The 20795-nt window shown below is 46.5% G+C and overlaps 1 protein-coding gene across 1 annotated transcript in view; it reads right to left on the bottom strand.

Moving 5' to 3' along the window:
• Nucleotides 1-3953: 3953 nt before the first annotated feature.
• The window catches only part of LOXHD1 (lipoxygenase homology domains 1), a 283207-nt gene continuing 266365 nt past the window's right edge, over nt 3954-20795 (bottom strand). The window contains exons 40-43 of the mRNA XM_030567584.1: nt 18856-19026; nt 15199-15337; nt 12255-12416; nt 3954-4596 (exon numbers count right to left, since the gene is read on the bottom strand). Coding sequence (XP_030423444.1) covers nt 4116-4596; nt 12255-12416; nt 15199-15337; nt 18856-19026 — 953 coding nt within the window. The 3' untranslated portion in view covers nt 3954-4115. The remainder of the gene's footprint in view (nt 4597-12254; nt 12417-15198; nt 15338-18855; nt 19027-20795) is intronic.

Raw genomic sequence — 20795 nt, 5'->3', positions numbered from 1 at the left:
TAATTCAAAGATTTTTTTAAGGTCAGAACAAACCACAGCAATCATCTAGTCTGACGGCCTGCATTTCCGCTGCCACCGAATTTCATCTATCACAATTTGGATAATAACTCCATGGTCTGTAGCGCTCTGGTAGTCTAGAGCATCTACTAGTGCTACTATAGGGAAAAAAATAAAGCAAACTCCCTAGCCACTGGAGGAGATGATCAGGCAGCCAAGCCCTGCAAATGAACAGGCAGAGGCTCCAGCCATTACAGGCTGTTTTGGAATGCATGCTTAGGCTGAAACCCTTTACAAGCACAACAGCTTGCTCATGGCGACTGATGCCTGATTCCCCAGAAAGCTAGGAAACAGCAGGCAGTAGCAGTACAAGCTTCCTCAATGCTGCCCATTGTTTCACAGTATAATCTGCTGTAATGATTGGGTTAAACATGCTGTAATACAGTACCAATGGCTTGCACTATAAAATCAGCAGGACCCTAGGCTCAGCTCCTAGCGGTGCGCTCATGTGCATGCGAGGCAATGCCAGTGAAGCAAGCCGGGTGTTCATTAGCATAGCCGCCGGGCCTAGATATTTCCATTGCAGGGGCTGATCCTCCAGCGAGCTCTCAACTCCCACCACTTTGAACACTCAGCACTTTGTAGCATCAGGCCTGTAGCTGGAGGGATTAATGACAGTTATAGACAGCGTCTAAGAGTCAATCACTATTATTATTCCCATCAGTGAGTCCTTGATCAGTTATGCAGCTGATTATTAGGTAGATTTCAGTAACTCGCTGTTCTCCAAAAACCATCATTTCCCAGAAAGGTTTTGAAAATGACTTGATTTAAGCACTTACCTGTTAGCTGAGGCAGCATGGACACAGGGCCGAATGCACTCTAAGGGCTTGTCTACATCAGAAAGTTGCAGCGCTGGTGAGGGAGTTACAGCGCTGCAACTTTGAAGGTGTACACATCTGCAGGGCACCACCAGCGCTGCAACTCCCTGTTTGCAGCGCTGGCCGTACTCCCGTTTTGTCTCGGGTGTAGAGGATCCAGCGCTGGTAATCCAATGTAGACAGTTACCAGCACTTTTCTTGACCTCCGTGGAAGGAGGAAGCCTCTGGTAATCAAGCTGGTTTCCTTTCCCGGTTTGCTCTCTCGGTCCCGGAGCCACCCAGCAAACCGCAGGGAAGGAGACCTGCTTGCTCGGGGTTCCGGGACCGAGAGAGCAAACCGGGAACGCCGCGGTTTGCTCTCTCGGTCCTGGAGCCACCCAGCAAACCGCAGGGAAGGAGACCTGCTTGCTCGGGGTTCCGGGACCGAGAGAGCAAACCGTGGCGAAGCTGGTTTCCTTTCCCGGTTTGCTCTCTCGGTCCCGGAACCCCGAGCAAGCAGGTCTCCTTCCCTGCGGTTTGCTGGGTGGCTCCGGGACCGAGAGAGCAAACCGCGGCGAAGCTGGTTTCCTTTCCCGGTTTGCTCTCTCGTCCCGGAACCCCCCTTGAAGCCGCCCAACAGCGCTGCAGTGTGGCCACATCTAACACCACTTGCAGCGCTGGTTGCTGTAAGTGTGGCCACTCTGCAGCGCTGGCCCTATACAGCTGTACTAATACAGCTGTAACAACCAGCGCTGCAAAATTTTAGATGTAGACATGGCCTAAGTGGTACACTGGCTGACCTACAAAAGATGATCATGATGTAGGACCCCTGCAGGGTGGAATTTGCCCAGGGGAGAGTAGCTTGCAAAGGCACGGCCCCATGCCTTAGGCTGGCTCCCCACTACTGGAAGAAAAATGCCTCACTGATACCAAAACCATACCATTCAGTAGGCTCAGATATGCTGGCCTATATGGCACCTACCGTACTACAGCTACTGCATACGAGCAGGAGGATGGGCCACTGCTTAAGCTGTAGGAGACAGGTCCCTGCTCTGCCATGGATTCCGTGTGTGGGAAAGTCACTTAAGAACCTAAATGTATTTGTGGTGCTGGGCCTTAGCCTCTCTGTGCATCAGTTCTCCATTTGTAAAATGGGGACAACAGTATTTCCAGCCCTCCCAGGGGTGTTGTGAAGTGCTCAGATTGTACCTAAACTATCTCTGGAGATACAAGCCGCCTAATGAGGCCGCTTAGGATCATATATCCTGCCTCTGCTGTGGTAAACAGAAGAGAAGTGGGTGGGGGATTGGGAGGCTGGGAAAATGCCCCAGCTCATTATGTAATCTGAACAACTGTTGGGCCTTGGCTGTGATTAACATCACCAGGAATCAGCAATTCGATGCAAAGTAAATTCACATGGCCCCTTATCACACTGGTGAGATTCACTCTTTAACCCCTGGATTTATGGCTAATCGCCCTTTAAATGCCTCTGCCCTGCAGGTAGGGAGAGCAGAGAATGGGAGCACAAGGCTGCAGGATGGATCTAAGAGCAGATGCCTTGGGAAAGAAACAATAGCCAAGCTTCAGATGGAAAGGGCAGAGAATTGTTTTATTGGCTGAGCTTTGCCTAGCGAGCAGATTAGAGGGGATATGCTGAAGCCCTTGTGGGCCTGACTGGGATGCATAGAAGTAGGGATTGCTGCATCTGTAGGCTCCTCTCCCCTCCCCCACAGAACCCCCCCCTTTGATTCTCTGCAGGCTTCTGACTCCACAAGGGGTTGGCAGCTTGTGTAACTCACTGCTGGTCAAATCAGGATTAATGCGTGCAGTTAGCCCCTGTTCAGATTGGGAACCCCTGTCCCTAGTGGGGAAAGAGGAGGCGCCTGCTGGCAAAGATGCCTATGGGCGCTCAAGGACTCCCATCAGGAAGGAAGGTGGCCAGGAATCAGCGTATGGAGCAGAGCAGACTGTATGGGAACCTGCTCACGATCTGCAGGTTTTTGGAGTCTGATTCCTGCCTTCCTCAGCTGGGCAAACTCTTCCTCCCTGCTTTGCCCCAAACAATGGTAGAACCAGGAGACCAGGACATACTCCTGGTGTGGAATCCTGGCTGCAGTGAAGTTAAACAGGGTTTTGCCATTGACTTCAATGGAGACGGTAGGCACTCTCCTAGCTTGGGAGTTGGGGTCCCAAAGACTTTTTTTTAGAAATGTTATTTTTGTTTTAAGTACAGAATTATTTGTTAGCAAATCTAATCTAATTTGGCCAAATAGGTGAATGAAAGTGTATTAGGGACTGGGAAGCTCATGTGCTGGTGTGTCAGTTTTGACTCTGTGCAGGAACCTATCCTTTTTCGAAAAGTCAAAATTGCAAGACTTAAAAAAAACAAACAAACCCACAAAATCAATGGCAGCTGCTTTTACAAGTGATTGCTATGCATGTCACACAGCGCAGAACGATGCTGAGATAGCTCTGAACATGTGCTCTTTGCTGCTTTCCTAAAGCAGAATTGATTATTGTTAAGTGTTTTGTTAATGCATTCAGCTGAATAGCACAAAATCATTATGATGTTCAATTCATAGCTATGATCTTGGAGCTGCTTAACACCTGTGGACTGGTGCCGATCCTCAGCCGCTGTAAACTGGTGTCAGTCCATTGAAGTCAAAGGAGTTAGGCCAAGTCACAGCAGCAGAGACTTGACCTAGATGATTCACTTTCCTGTTGAAATACCTGTTCAGAAAATCTTATCTGGGTTGTTGCTTTCAACTCTTCATCTCACGTGTACACACAAACAAATATACACGCTCAAATACAAAGAAAGTGAGTAGAAGTGGGTCAAAATTGGGACTGCTACACCCAACCCCCATGATTATGTCAGCTTAATTGTTATTTGAGCCTCTTTTACTTTAAAAGAGCAGCCAGCCTGATCATCAGTTCTCTGTTGGAGTTTCCAGCCTTGGTAGTTGGGCAAATAAAACCGCACCCTTTGAGCCGCAAACTAAGGGGATTTGATATGGATAATCAGTGGACCAGAAAAATTGTGCCATTCACACATTTTTATTTAAAAAGTGTGATTCTTTTTATAAAATGTTAATCCTGGGAGTATATATTCCTACTAAAAGCCTTTCAATATAAAATACAGTATTGTAAAAAGTAAAACGGGATACAAAATGGTGTAAGACGTGAGTAAGAAAAACCCCTCTGCAGTGAATATAAATATCCTCATTGCAGCTCCTTTTAAAGGCTGCAGATGCATCCCTGTTAATATCTTGGAAATAATTCCCTCCAGGTCATACCATCTCCTCTGTTCTGGTCCAGCCACTTCCCACAAGGGAAAATTGTGGTCACTCCAGTAGCTGAATTGGTGATCTCCACCCTCTCCACTAACCAGCCGGTTGCTATGCCGCTGTTGTCATGTTCAATCCGGACTTTTTTCAACTCCCCCAGCTCCAGGGTTTCCAGGCAAAACCTGTTGGTTTTGCCCCGTTCAAAGAGGTTCCGGAACTTCTGCTTGAGAGCACGCTTGCCCGAATCTCCATTTATTCCAAAGATGGTAATAAAGACATTGGCGTCGGTCCCAGCTCCTTTTTCAGACCCAGTAACCACAATGACCTCATATTTGACTGGCACCAAGCTCCGGGCTTTGCTGGCAAAACTCTCTATGACCTTGGCACACTCAAAGACTTTGTAGTCACCCCTCTTGTTCCTCAGTGGAATTTTTGCATTGCACTTGAAAAAATATCTGCCAAAGGAAAGTTAACAATGTGTTAATAATATAGCCATTTGCTTTGTATTATGAATGCTCAGGTATAATAGGGGCAGGTGATTTAGCAATTCACCTACTACTAATGTTTCAACCTTGTATTTAGAATGAGAGGGACATATCCTTGCTTGGGACTCAAACTGAAGATTCTGGGATTTGAAGAAACAGCACTGCTCGGTGTGCTACAGGAAGCTCTCTAAAGGACATAGACAATTATTTTGCAAGTTTGAAATATGAAGCCTCCCTGGAAACACAAATTCAAGTCAGAGAAAGTCAACTCAGCCCTTCAACCTTCCAGTTCTTCTACATTTCAGCATTACCCAAGGTAATAAGCTCGCCTTTGAACACGCCGAGATGAAACAGCCAGCTTGAGTTACACAGTATGTGTATGAACACTTACAGTTCTTCTGAAGTTCAAAAGTCCCGTGGCAGCAGATTTCCCCCAAACCATAATAATTTCCACTGCTGTCTTGCCCTCACACAGCTCTTGCCCCACTTTCTAATTACAGTGAAGGCAGCTCATTTTACTTGTGCTTTTACTGGATTTTTTTGGCGTAAGTGGCGCATAATGGAGGCCAGTGAAGGCTAAGCCTTCCCTCCAACCCTCACCCCACCATGGAGGAGGGGCAGTGGTGGGTTTGAGACCCCCCTGAAAAGTCTCCTCCCACCATGACCCTGGGGCTGGAGGAGCTCTCGCTCCTCACTGCGACTCCGCAGCTGAGGTGGGGGCACAGAGCTTTCCTGGTCTCGGGACAGGGGAGTGAATGGGGGGAGCGAGAGAGGGTGGAATGGGGTGGAGCCATGGGCGGGGTCACGGGCGGAAGGGGCAGAACAGGGGAGGGGCTCCAGGCTCGTTGCTCCAACCAGGGCTGAGAGCTCTGCCGCAGTCCTCACCAGGGCCATGCGGGGTGGCTGACAGCAGCGAGTGGGGGCAGGGCTTTCCCACCACCCATGTTTTTTGGATATCATGGACTTATTCTGAAGGCTGTTGTAGCTCTATTGCAACTCGGGGTGAACAGCATCCCTAAAATTGGTAGAACACGGCTGTTCAAATCCCATGCTTTCAAGCAGATGGTTTAAAGGACTTCAATCTTCCAGAGCTGCACGTGAGATTTGCATCTCGTACATGCAACATAGCAAATTGAAGGGGCTTCCTAGCTGAACAGCCCCTCCTTGGATTTCCAGGTTGAAAACCTGTTGAGAGGCCACCATGTTGCAGGTTCAGTGCTGCCCTCTGCTAGGCCAGGCACCACTGCAAACCCGAGGGGAGGATTATTGAGGGAGTTGTGTAATAACGGGAGTGTTGCGCTAGCACGTTTAGTTAGGCATTAGGGCTGAAGATCAAAAACAACAGATCATGCTGCTCCCTATGCCTAGACCAGCTTAAAAATATCTTTCAGGCAGGGTCCTTGAGCCAAATTCTTGTTTTTAGAAGGTCTCTTTCTATAAGTCTATAATATAGAAATAAACTATTGTTGTATGTAAAGTAAATAAGGTTTTTAAAATGTTTAAGAAGTTTCATTTAAAATTAAATTAAATTAAAATGCAGAGCCCCCCTGGACTGGTGGCCAGGACCCAGGCAGTGTGAGTGCCACTGAAAATCAGCTTGAGCGCCATCTTTGACACGCGTGCCATAGGTTGCCTATCCCTGAGATAGAGCATTGCTTTTAAAAGGGCATCCAGTCTTGATTTAAAGACTATGAGTGATGGAGACTCCAACACGTCCCCAGGTAACTGAAGTCACTCAACTTAGGCCAGAATTGAATGTGGTGCCCTTGTCATCTTATTTGCCTGTCAAGTGTCACGTACACTCACAGAAAAATAATATCATAAATGGTTCCTATCAGAGAGCCCAGCAGGGCAGGCAGGATGCTGCTTTTTGATTTAAAACAATCAAACAACTTAGGGGCAAGTTTTCAAAGTTAGGTGCATCATCTCTGCTGTCACCCATTAAGGTGAAGTTCAACAACTACCACCATCAATGGGATGACAAGGAAGGGGCCAGAGGTGAGGGAGAACAGGAAAAGAGGGAATGTTAAAAGGCTGGGGGAGGAAGTATGTGTGTCCCCTCTCTCCTCATTTATAACTCTCAGCTCATCCTGAACAGACAAAGGAAGCAGCAAGCACTGAAATATGCACCAGATGCTGAAAACACTTCACTCCACTGGGATGCCCCTGGCGATGTACAGGAAGCACATAACATACTCATAAATGACTGTGTGTCTGGTAATCAGCCAGAAGTTTGGACACTGGGCTTTTAATTAGGTATTTTATTTGCAATGATGCAAGTCATTTCCACCTGAGTTTCCTCCCTCTCCTGTCCAAACAGCAGCAGGTACTCCCTGAAGGAATTCAGCTGCATTGCGTTATTCATGGGTAAAATTAAGACCTGAAGAAAGGACTTCTTCAGTACCATAGTGTTACTATATTTCTTAAGGTCTCACAACACATCGAATGCATCTGAAATCACAGAAATACCTGCCAACGTTTGGAAAGAAGTTTTGTCCCTGGGAGGGTCTAATGAGAAGAAATCCTGAAGCCCTTATTCAGGGGTGGGAACGTACTTCCCAGAGGGTACTTTTTTAACTCTCTCACAATTGCCGTGTTGCCAGCTCTTGGGATTTTTATTGTGGATTTTGTGATATTCTAAGTTTTCCTTAAAACCTTGACTTGGGGAATTGTCTCATTAGATGAGAATCTCAGCTCGCTTTCTTGTAAATTTCTACCCCTCAAAATTGCAGAGAAAAACTTGAAAACATGACCCAATTGTATGCTAATAGCTCTAAAACCAAAAGGCAAAGACAAAGAACCGAAATATATTATTTAAAATAAAATCATGACTGTTAAGGCAATCTTTTTAATTTGCCTGGTTTTGGGTGAGGGGATAGAGGGGAAACACGGGGCCTCCTCTCATCATTTTTGAATTTTGGGATGGGGAATACTGAATGCTTGATCTCACAATGTGGGGCAGCTGCTGCTAGGTAGGGCTGTGTATACGGAGAACATGCAAGAAGGAAGGGTTCTGGCTAGTGCTGGGCAGAATGGGCAGGGTTGATGCAACCATTTAGGCGACCGCCAGGCGCCATTTTCTTCGGCAGCGACCGCGGTGGCCGGATCTTCAGCCCTTCCGGTCACTGCTGGCATTTCGGCAGAGGGAGCTGGGGCAGGGGAGCGTGGGGAGGACCGCCTGCAGCAAGTAAGGAGTGGGGAGGAGGGCGGCACGCAAGGGAACTCCCCGCCCCAGCTCACCCCTGCTCCACCTCCTCCCCGAGCATGCCATGGCTGCTTCACTTCTCCCACCTCCCAGGCTTGCTGTGCCTAAGCTGATTGACGCCACAAGCCTGGGAGGCAGGGGAAGTGAAGCAGCCACGGCGTGCTCAGGGAGGAGGCGGGGCAGAGGTGAGCTGCTTCACTTCTCCCACCTCCCGGGCTTGCGGCACTAATCAGCGTAGGCACCGCAAGCCTGAGAGGTGGGAGAAGTGAAGCAGCCACGGCATGCTCGGGGTGCTCGTGCTCAGAGCAGGGGTGAGCTCGGGCAGGGGGGGGTGCCTCAGGGCAGAGGGGGGGAGCTGCCGTGCCTCAGGGCGGAGGGGGGGAGATGCTGTGGGGAGGGCGCAAGGTGGAAGTTTCGCCTAGGGCGCAAAACATCCTTGCACCGGCCCTGAGAATGGGCTGTGACAGGCTGCAACTTACAGCAGAATCTTGTTGCTGTACTATGTCATGTTTAAATAAAAGACTTGAATTGTGCTTTAAGAAGACCCTTGCCCCTTGGGGCCACATTAGTTTCAGTAAAAAGAACAGGAGTACTTGTGGCACCTTAGAGACTAACACATTTATTTGAGCATAAGCTTTCGTGGGTTACAGTCCACTTCATCAGATGTATGCAGTGCAAAGTAAAACTATTTCCTCATGTTTATTTCCCCCCCCTACTGTTCCTCACATCTTCTTGTCAACTGCTGCCAATGGGCCATTTTAATTGCCACTACAAAAAAGTTTTTTTCTCTCCTGCTGGTAATAGCTCACCTTAACTGATCACTCTCATTAGAGTGTGTATGGTAGCACTCCTTGTTTCATGTTCTCTGTGTATATATATATAGCTTCCTACTGTATTTTCCACTGCATGCATCTGATGAAGTGGGCTGTAGCTCACAAAAGCTTATGCTCAAATAGATTTTAGTCTCTAAGGTGCCACAAGTACTCCTGTTCTTGTTGTGGACACAGACTAACACAGCTGCTACTCTGAAACCAACCATTGGTTTCAGTGAGGCTCTTCAGATGCACAATAGCCTCGGGCATGTGGCTGTGATTGCAGGGTCGGGCGTTAAATGCCACAGGTTTCCCTTGATTGCGAGACAAGACTATGACGGACTAAGTTTTCATTCTGCAAATATTAACATGGCTCTTCTACAGGCTGATTTGATTTAGCTGTTGATTAATTTGCTGGAAGAGACACTTAACATGAAAATCTCACATCAAGGATTTCTTTTTAAACACTAAACTGTCTCATTAGGAATGAAACCCTTAAAGTTAAATACTTTAACGGTAGTGGAAATACCACAGACAAGAAAAGGAATTCATTAGTAGTTTGGATGTGCTTGCTTAGCTATTTTGGCCCAAGATTGACAGCTAGTAGGTATTTGCTCTTTGGATGACCATTCTTTTCCTTTTCCTGTCTATTCTCCACGCTAGCAGCTCATTAATTCTGCATGAACATTGCCACTTCCAAACGAAGGGCTCAGACTGACAGGGCCAGGGAATTGAAGTGCTGAGAGGTTAGCCGATCACACAAGATCACCAAGATAATCTAAAGTCTCTTGAAAGTCTTGGAAGGTTTCTGCCATCTCCAAACCAGAGAATAAAAATATCTTTTGGTTTTTGTGACAGGGTAAACTGGGCCTTTGTGGCGCCCTCCTGGAGGCCCCATCATCCTGCCCCAGGAAAGGAGCACCGAGGGTGGATCCTGGACATGCCTAACGAGGCTGCATGGAAGCGGCCAATCAGAGCCCAGCAGACTCAGATAAAAGGCACTGCAGGTCCCAAGCAGGTCAGTTCCTGGCTGGGACTAGAGAGGCAAGGTGGGGTGCTTCTCTCTGGCCTTAGGAGCTTACAGGATAGCCAGAGTCTGTTACCGGCTGCATTTGCTTAGCTGGGTTGGCAGGAAGAGAGGACATAAGACCTTAATCCTGAGATAAGGGTGAAACTAAAAGGGGACAGGTAGGAAGAGGCCAAGGAAAGAAGTGGCAGCTAATTGAAATTGAGCAATATGTGGTGGCTGTTCATAGGGTCTCATAGACTCATAGACTCTAGGACTGGAAGGGACCTCGAGAGGTCATCGAGTCCAGTCCCCTGCCCTCATGGCAGGACCAAATACTGTCTAGACCATCCCTGATAGACATTTATCTAACCTACTCTTAAATATCTCCAGCGATGGAGATTCCACAACTTCCCTAGGCAATCTGTTCCAGTGCTTAACTACCCTGACAGTTAGGAACTTTTTCCTAATGTCCAACCTAAATCTCCCTTGCTGCAGTTTAAGCCCATTGCTTCTTGTTCTATCATTGGAGGCTAAGGTGAACAAGTTTTCTCCCTCCTCCTGATGACACCCTTTTAGATACCTGAAAACTGATATCAGGTCCCCTCTCAGTCTTCTCTTTTCCAAACTAAACAAACCCAATTCCTTCAGCCTTCCTTCATAGGTCATGTTCTCAAGACCTTTAATCATTCTTGTTGCTCTTCTCTGGACCCTCTCCAATTTCTCCACATCTTTCTTGAAATGCGGTGCCCAGAACTGGACACAATACTCCAGTTGAGGCCTAACCAGCGCAGAGTAAAGCGGAAGAATGACTTCTCGTGTCTTGTTTACAACACACCTGTTAATGCATCCCAGAATCATGTTTGCTTTTTTTGCAACAGTTTCACACTGTTGACTCATATTAAGCTTGTGGTCCACTATGACCCCTAGATCTCTTTCTGCCATACTCCTTCCTAGACAGTCTCTTCCCATTCTGTATGTGTGAAACTGATTGTTCCTTCCTAAGTGGAGCACTTTGCATTTATCTTTATTGAACTTCATCCTGTTTACCTCAGACCATTTCTCCAACTTGTCCAGATCATTTTGAATTTTGACCCTGTCCTCCAAAGCAGTTGCAATCCCTCCCAGTTTGGTATCGTCCGCAAACTTAATAAGCGTACTTTCTATGCCAACATCTAAATCGTTGATGAAGATATTGAACAGAACCGGTCCCAAAACAGACCCCTGCGGAACCCCACTTGTTATACCTTTCCAGCAGGATTGGGAGCCATTAACAACTACTCTCTGAGTACGGTTATCCAGCCAGTTATGCACCCACCTTATAGTAGCCCCATCTAAATTGTACTTTCCTAGCTTATCTATAAGAATATCATGCGAGACCGTATCAAATGCCTTACTAAAGTCTAGGTATATCACATCCACCGCTTCTCCCTTATCCACAAGGCTTGTTATCCTATCAAAGAACGCTATCAGATTAGTTTGACACGATTTGTTCTTTACAAATCCATGCTGGCTATTCCCTATCACCTTACCACCTTCCAAGTGTTTGCAGATGATTTCTTTGATTACCTGCTCCATTATCTTCCCTGGCACAGAAGTTAAACTAACTGGTCTGTAGTTTCCTGGGTTGTTTTTATTTCCCTTTTTATAGATGGGCACTATATTTGCCCCCTTCCAGTCTTCTGGAATCTCCCGCCGTCTCCCATGATTTCCCAAAGATAATAGCTAGAGGCTCAGATACCTCTTCCATTAACTCCTTGAGTATTCTAGGATGCATTTCATCAGGCCCTGGTGACTTGCAGGCATCTAACTTTTCTAAGTGATTGTTGGATTGGAACCTGGAGTATTGGGCTGGGTTCTGCTACTGGCTAGAAGTAAAGTGGTGTAAACCCACAAAGTGGGCAGGATTGGGTTGGGAGCCCAAAGAAAGGGCGGAAGGCACCTACTAAAGGCAGATAGACTGTTTATCTATCAGATGGTATATACCCCAGAAGGTGTTCATCTAGACTTGGCTGGAGAGCCAAGCCACAGAAGACCTGCCAAGCAAGTCTATCAATACTGCACACAGCAGCAGGAGGTGCTCAAGAGGTGTGTCTCCCTGTTAAAGTTTTGTAGATGACTCTTGAGGTGCTTTTGGATCCAAGGAGTCATACTGGAACCATCCCAAAATGCAAAGGAAGTCAAATCTGAGGTTTCTCCCATGTTGAAGCAGTTTAGAGGCCAATCTTTGAAAAGTGGCCATAGAATCTAAATGACCAGGTCTAGATTTTCAACGAGTTTAGGTGTGCAGGGTTATTGGGGTTTTTTTGCAAAACACATGCTGATTTCTTTTATGATTGTGCATTCATCTGCACATGCAAATACTTTACATCATAAACATGGAAACCATGCATGCGAATTAGACTTGTCTGCGGCAGCTCCTAAATGTTTTAAATATCTTGCCCTTAGTTTTAAAACACGCTAAGAATTTTTAAGGCTCAACATGCATGGCTAGGAAAGGTTAACTATGAAGAACCTCAGAAATATGGTTACAATAGTATTCTTCCTTTAGCCCCTGAAGTTCTTTATTGCATACTGCATATCTGTTTTGATGGAAGCAACTTACTTGTTGCAAAGTTCCATCTCTGTTATGATTATCTCTCGGACATGCCAGTATGCATCAGCTTTTGCGGCTGACTTCCTTCCATCTTTTGGACAGTGACCAACACAGATGGCTGCAATATCACCAACATTCTTTGAGGAAAATAGAAATTTGTCTGTTGCTCCCCTGCAGGAAACATAGAAGAGTTTCAATTAACATCTTGGAGACCAGCAATGACTTGTGTCATGTTGGCATTAAGTAATTTGAGCGCAGCTATGAAAGATATAAAACAAACCTGCATTTAAAGTCATTTGATTTAACCCATAATTATTTAACACAAAGTATAATTTCCGTATTTAAATTCAGTATTTTTCCTGATTAGGGTGACGCTTTAAATTACTACTACTAGGACCTTCCAGGGTATGTCTGAGCTACTTCACATCCAAAATCAATTTGCCTTGTTATAGAGAAAGCTAGAGAATGACTAATTTTCCCCTAAAACATTCATTTTTTTCTTGACAGATATTGTATCTGTTGTAGATCTACTGAGCATAGCTGCTTTAAAAACCACTAGTCAAACTACCCTCCTGCTTTTAAGCTGTTCTCAAGATGGGCTTTTAAGAACAACATATATCTGTCAAACATTTAGCCAACTCTTCTGTTGTGTATCTTCAGTAGCTGTCTTATTGGATTAGACCAGTAGTTCTCAACCCGCAGCCCAGTTAGCACACAGCTGCGGCATAGCTAAAAAAAATGCAAAATTTGCCACTCTGGTCTGGCAGAGGACGGGGCTGGCTGAAGGGGAGAGAGCACAAGGCAGCTTGCAGGAGTGTTCCTACCAGCAGGAGGCTGGTGAGTGCTGCAGGAGGGCAGGGGGCAGGAGAGTGGGTCTCTGGGCAGGGTTGCGTGGGGGATCTGGGCAGTGAAGGGGGTTGGGCACTGGAAACTAGTGGTTTGCGGGGGTGCAGGTTTTAGGTGGGGCTCCACTCTTGGACTGGAGCCTTGGATCCTGGCTGCCAACTGCCTAGCCCCACACAGCGGGGTCCCGGTCTGGCTGTCAGCTGCCCGGCCCCACACAGTGGGGTCCCGGTCCGGCTGCCTGGCCCCACACAGCGGGGTCCTGATCTGGCTGCCAGCTGCCCGGCCCCACACAGTGGGGTCCCGGTCCGGCTGCCTGGCCCCACAGCGGGGTCCCAGTCCGGCTGCCAGCTGCCCGGCCCCACACAACGGGGATTGGCTGGTAGGGTCCAGCCCCACGTTGCAGGGTCCCGGTCCGGCTGCGTGGCCCAACATGGTAGGTCCAGGTCTCGGCTGTCCAGCCCTGCACCCAGGGCTTCACTCCTGGTCCCACTCTGTGGAGGTGTCTCTGGGTAGGCGGGTGCTGGGCATAGGCGACTGTGTGCATTCTTTGGGGGTGGAGGGAGGCCTGTGGTTTGCAACCTGGGGTCCATGTAATATATTATGGGCCGCATATGCAATCCACTATGATAAACAGGTTGAGAACCACTGGATTAGACTGTTAGTTAGGCGGTGAGACTGTCAGGGAGGTCACAGAAGTCACGGATTCTGTGACTTTCCAGGACCTCCATGACTTCTGCAGTGGTGGGTGCAGCTCGTCTGGGGGCCACCCAAGCAGCTCCCCCTCCCCAAGCACCCAAGATTTAGTCGGGTATATAGTACAAGTCATGGACAGGTCACGGGCCATGATTTTTTGTTTACTGACCGTGATCTGGCCATAGACTTGTACTATATACCCCTAACTAAAACTTAGCCTTAACTAGTAGTTTATCCAGTTGTCTGTCTCCAGCAGTAGATGATGCGTAATACTTCAGAGGAAGGAATCCTAGTTCCATTATACCCCTGGCCAATTGTGTAAATAGAGGAGGTTCCTTCCTGACCATCACAGACAATCTGCTTATTCTGTGAAATATGAAAGTTGTTTCTTTTTATTGCAGACCTATCCGTCCTCAAACTGTGCCAAACCACTTCATAACAGGAGCCAGCACTGGTTAACAGATGGAGGTTTCCTCATATCATGGCTGTTTGCTGCTGGGTCACTGATGTTTAAAATAGCTACATACACACTGATGCCATTAAGATTAGTGTCCAATTTACTTACAGGTTTGCCTGCCTTGGAAGGACCTCTCTTGAGTTCCTGACAGAAAAACACTCCCTCCCTCCACAACAAACAGGCTACTCTAATATTCTTTGTGGTCTACGGGCAGCATACTATGTACAGTGTCCATAAACAAAAACAACACAAAACTTATCTCATGCATACTAATAACTAGAGGGGCTTGACCAGTTCTTAGTGTGCTTAGGTGTAGACTTCAAATGTGGAAAAGGAACTCATTCTTTTTATCTACATAAAGGTGCCGCCAGTCACTCTATACACTACACATAATAGCGCCCATTCATATCTGCAATATAAAGTTTTCTCTCATCATTTCTCTCTCTCCTTTTTCTTGCACCCAGGACATATACCAGAGATCTCTCATTCCTAAACCAAAGATTTGGAATGTTAGGTCATATCTAAACAGCACTGACGACATTTAGCCTGTTGTCTCTCTTTTCCACCCCAGCAACCTTCTGTCGGAGATGTTAAAAACACCTCCCTCTCAGATGAGTTCTTCCACAGCTCCTCCCAGCTGAGCCTCTTGGGGTTCCCCTTAGGCTCATCTGGCAAACCCCTGAAGTATCATGACCCTTGTTTAAGTTTTGAAGGATATGCGCACACATACATGTAAGTGTCCAATCCCCAGACGGACATTTCTGCTCTATCTTAAACTTGGCCTCCAGAGGCAAACATTACTTCTTTCTTCCACTTTGCCACCTATTGTATCTTTCGGAAAGGAAAGTAAGAAATGGTCTGACACTCCTAATGCCACTCCATGGATCCACCTTTGTAAGAGAGACACAGCTGGTGACATTCCCTTCCTGCTCACCCATCAAGGCTTATCTCACCTACCTTGTGAATTTCCTTTTTTTGGAGGAGTTTTCCAGAAGGAATTCTTTTGAGCGGCACTTCTTTCCTTCTAAGATGATCCAGATGTTTTCCTTGGTTTCTGCATCCTCTGTGTCACTCGTCACTGCGATGATCTCATAGGCTTCCAAGGCAAAATTAAAGCACAAAATTAAATAGCCAGAGCAGAGCAGATGCAATCAATGACAATGGCCAGACAGAGACTTGTCTATTGGACTGTCACTGTGGCCTTCAGATAATGGGAGCTTTTCCATTGACTCCTGTGGGGCCAACATTTCACCCCAGGGAAGGAATAAACAGAAAACAGAATAGGCTTAGGATGATCAACGAGCAGGAGTGTCTGGGGCTACTCTTGGTGGCTCTCTTCTTTCAGAGAACTCAAAGGGAAGTTGTGAGCAGCTGTCCCTCTGTCCTGATGGCAGGTGTGCTGCAGCGGTTGATATTGTTCCCTATCTTGCTCAATGTGGCTATGAGGCCACTAGAATGGTTAGTGAGGATACAGGGGCTGTAGTGCATTCAGTATGCTGATGACATCTGTGTCTCCATCATGTCTCACCTGGCTGGAGCAGTGGGACGAATAATCTTGTGCCCAGATGAACGTGCGGCTTGGATGACAGCTGAATGGATGCAATTCCATCAACACTGAGATGGTGTTGGTGGGTTGTGGAAGCAGCTGAGGAGCTGGTGGAATTCATATGGACACCCCTCATTGAGGGAGCACAACCACCATTTGTAAAACAAGTGTGCACTTCATATGTGCGTATATGGGGGAGAGGTATTAGGCCGTGGGCAGCTCCTAAATGCCCAGGCAGTGGCTGTAGGGAAGAGTGCTCTCTTCCATCTCTGCCTGGCAAAATGATTTAAAACCTTCTCTCTCCTGTGGGAATCCTCTCACAATTGTCCATTCCTTGACCACCTCACAATTAAACTGCTGTGAGGTGCTCCACATGGGGTTATACTTTGGGACCACCAGGAAAATGCCCAGGCAGTGGCTGTAGAGAAGAGTGCTCTCTTCCATCTCTGCCTGGCAAAATGATTTAAAACCTTCTCTCTCCTGTGGGAATCCTCTCACAATTGTCCATTCCTTGACCACCTCACAATTAAACTGCTGTGAGGTGCTCCACATGGGGTTATACTTTGGGACCACCAGGAAGCAGCAGCTAGTGCAGTAGCTAGTGCATAGTGCCATAGCCTGCCTATTAAGGGGAGTTACACATTGGGAGCACTTTAGATCAGTGTTCTGTAATCTGCACTGGCTTCCAGTAAGCTTCTAGGTAGAATTCAAGGTGTTGGTCTTGACCTATAAAGCCCTAACTGGTTTTGGACCTGGTATCATGAGAGATCACCTCTCAATCTGTCTTAAGCAGCCACGGATGAGATCATCAGAGGCGCTTTCAATACAAATAAGAAGGAATTGCTGACATGAGGGTTCCATGATTTTGGAACTTGCTTCCTTACTGGTCTGTCAGAGCTTGGATTTGTTAACTTCTTGAGCATGCTGCAAAGCTCATCTTCCTCCCACCTCCTGTACTTTGTTTAGTCTGCTGAGGAGGGGATGGATTTAGGAGGGTGTATTTTTGGACAATCCGTTGACTATGCTTATATTGTAAATTTTAATGTATGAGACAGGCACCCAGAGCACTGGAGGGGCCCCTCCAGATGTATTTTAAACATCTGAAGAAAATAAATTAAAAAGTAAAACAAAAGTAATCAACATCCTTTATCAAAATAATTTTCATTCTGATTTAAAAACATAAGAACGGCCATACTGGGTCAGACCAATGGTCCATCTAGTCCAGTATCCTGTGTTCCGACACTGGCCAGTGTCAGGTGCTTCACAAGGAATGAGCAGAACAAGGCAACTATCAAGTGATCCATCCCCTGTTGCCCAGTCCCAGTTTCTGGCAGTGAGAGGTTTAGGGACAACCGGATCATAGGGTTGCATCCTTGACCATCTTGGTTAATAGCCATTGATTAACCTATCCTCCATGAATTTATCTAATTAATTTTTGAACCCTGTTATACTTTTGGTCTTCACAACATCCCCTGGCAATGAGTTCACAGGTTAACTGTGTTGTGTGAAGAACTTCCTTATGTTTGTTTTAAAACTTCTGCCAATTAATTTCATTGGGCGATCCCTACTTCTTATGTTATGTGAAGGGGTAAATAACACTTCCCTATTCACTCTCTCCACACCATTAATGACTTTACAGACCTTTTTCACATTCCCCCTCAGTCGTCTCTTTTCTAAGCAGAAAACTCTGTCTTTTTAATTTCTCCTCATATGGAAGCTGTTGCATAACTCTACTCATTTTTGTTGCCCTTCTCTGCAGTTTTTTCCAATTCCCATATCTTTTTTGAGTTGGGGCAACCAGAACTGCACACAGTATTCAAGATGTGGGTGTACCATGGAGTTATATAGAGGCATTATGATATTTTCTGTCTTACTATCCTAATGGTTTCCAACATTCTATTTCCTTTTTTTTGACTGTCGCTGCATATTGAGCAGATGTTTTCAGAGAACTGTCTATAGTGACTCCAAGATCTCTTTCTTGATTGGTAGCAGCCAATTTAGACCCCATTATTTTATATGTATAGTTGGGATGATGTTTTCCAATGTGTGTTACTTTGCACTTATCAACATTGAATTTTATCTGCCATTTTGTTGCCCAGTCACCTATTTTGTGAGATCCCTCTGTAAGTCTTTGCAGTCAGTTTTGGACTTAATTATCTTAGTAACTTTGTATCATCTGCAAACTTTGCCACCTCACTGTTTACCCCCATTTCCATTTCATCTCTGAATATGTTGACCAGCAGAGATTCCAGTACAGATCCTTGGAGGACTCCACTATTGACCTTTCCATTCTGAAAATGACCATTTATTCCTATCCTTTGTTTCCTGTCTCTTAACCAGTTACCGATCCATGAGAGGACCTCCCCTCTTATCCCATGACTGCTTACTTTGCCTAAGAGCAGGGACGTCACATCACCACAGCTGCACTCTGTTCTTGGCATACTAACTCAATGAAAGCTAGCATGGGTATGTCTCATCGAGTCGGAAATTACATCCCAAGCTCCAAGTGCAGACATACCTTGGGTGACATGATATAAATCCTCCAAATTCCTCAGGACAAGGACCTGTGACATGCCTGGCACTTTTGTTGGAGCTATTAAATAATGATGCTTTCTCCCTCACCACTGACCTCAGTGGAGTTACCCTGGTGTCAAATCAGGAATAACTCAGAGCAGAATCAGGGCTATGGGGTTTTAAACCCTGCAGTCGAGCTTGCAGCCCCAAGGCAGCTGGGGTAATGTTACCTGTATGCCTTTGGAAACTGAATTTATTTTTTACCTCAAAGATTCAAGACTATTATTTCTAATGAGGACATAACCATGTATCATCTCTGCATATTGCCAGCACCAACAGATGCATATGGTGCCATCTTTACTTTCAGCCTAGAGTGAGACTCAGTGTGCTTCCTCCTCATAAATTTTCTCTCATAAAACCACAGTGCTGTGTATAGACAGGCACTGAGGTAAACTAAGCCTGAGAAGTACCAAGTGCCAGTCCGGTGACTCTCAGCTGAGTAGTTTCAATAGCTCCAGCCACCCGATGACTCTCAGAGAAAGTCTTCAACTTACATGTGCGCTCCTTCAGTTCCAGGATGTCGTTATTGGCGCAAGCCAGTTCTCTTATGAGCTGACCGTCATCTTCACCTTTAGCCAGCCAGCGATCACACTGGAAGCGGAACGTCTTATCCAGGGTGGCGTCTTTCACTTCGATGTATTCCAAGTGCCAGCCAGGTGCAACTCCTTTTTGGTGAAAAAGAACAAATATATAATGCTTGGGTAGGTGACATACCCATCGCCAGAAGGAACCTGTGGGCACTGAAAAGGTATATTATTTGTTTAGAATGGGCCATAAGCGGGCCTGGTGCTGTACAGAGGCAGAGGAGACAAGGTTGCTACCCTGGGGAGCTTATCCTATAAGGACCATGTTCTGATCCTCTTACTCTGTCTGGGTGGCACCTTCCCTGTTGACTAGATTCACTGGTTTCCAAAAAGGAATAAGGGGATCAGAATCTGGTCCTACATTAAAAGAAATATCATGAGTAAGGAGGCAGGGCAGCCAGTTGTAGGGCAGCAGCAGCCTCCCACACTCCTCTGGACCGCAAGAAGGCTCCCCACATGTTGGGGAAGAGTCAGACTAGGTGAACTAGACCGTAAGTTCTTTCACTCTTTCTGTACCCCACTTCGCTATTATTGCGGATATCCTTGTAAAGGGCTGCTGGGGCTAGTTCTGTGTTGAGAGGAGAGTTCACAGTGGATACATCGTAGATGCCACTAGAGAGCCAAGATTTACCTCACTGCAATCTCTGCAATACTAATTATTTCCTATTCTAAGTATAGGGCAATGTAACTGTTAGTAAATTGGACTTTATAAATGGGGACCACCATATGTGTGTGTGCACACCTACCGTGACAAGCATACAGACACATAAGAGATTTCTCTCTACAGAAGAGATACACAGATGTATACACTTAATCTGGATTAATCCTTTTAATTATCCCTTACATTTTTAATTTAAAAACCCAGGGTGAAGAGCTGGAGACTCTGTCTTTTGAAAATCTGGCCCATTGTGTCTGGGGTTGGGAACAAGGCAGCACTCTGATACATGACAATGATTCTTGTGTTTTCACTGGGCTGCGCGGATGGAGTACACCCAGGAGCAGACCTGCCAAGTAAGAAGGTGCTGCATTGGCACAGCTGCCTTTCAGGGAATGAAACCTCAGTTGAAGTATTCTATTTCAAAGCTCTCTTTGTAAATGGACCCAGATCCACCCCTGTTGTAACTCCTTTGAAGCCAATGGAATTACACCACAAAAAAAAGTAGCCTATTGTAGGCCAGATCCTCAGCCCAGGCTGGGTTCTAGCGAGATATGGGAAGGGTAAAGAGTGGGAGCATCTTGTGCTCACGCAGCTGCTCCTTAGCTTCCCTGTGCTTCCCTAACGTAGCCCCAAGGCAGAGAAACCAGAGGATCAACTGCTCTGCAGATCCACCAGCCTCACCCTTCCCTTGGCCTCCCCAGTCCTAAGGCCGTGTGAGCTGCCCTGCAGAGAGTCTCTAAAGCAGCATTTCTCAAACTGGGGGCCATGAACCAAAAGGGGGTCACAAGGCTATGGGGGGAGTGTCATGAGATCACAAAAAATAGGGTTACATACATCCAGGTTTTCCCAGACATGGCCTCTTTTTTTGTCCTCCGATCTCTGTCTAGGTGGATTTTTGGAACACGACCAAATATCCATGATTTTTCCTTGCTTGTCCTTTGCCTTGCCTTCAGAGCTGGGCAGCCAGAGAGCAGTGGCTGCTGGCCAAGTGCCCAGCTCTAAAAGCAGTGGTGCTGCCAGCAGCAGCACCGAAGTAAGGGTGGCATGGTATGGTTACTTAGTTCTGTAGGGATCTGCTCTGACACCACAAAAGCTATGTCTGGTACCAAGAATGGGAGGGCAGGGTCATCACAGCCTGAAATATTTTCAAAGGGGGACCCAGCAAAATAAGTTTGAGAACCTCTGCTCTAGA

Source organism: Gopherus evgoodei, chromosome 6 (assembly GCF_007399415.2).
Source record: "Gopherus evgoodei ecotype Sinaloan lineage chromosome 6, rGopEvg1_v1.p, whole genome shotgun sequence".
NCBI lineage: Eukaryota > Metazoa > Chordata > Testudines > Testudinidae > Gopherus > Gopherus evgoodei.
This window is presented reverse-complemented; position numbering and strand designations above follow the sequence as displayed.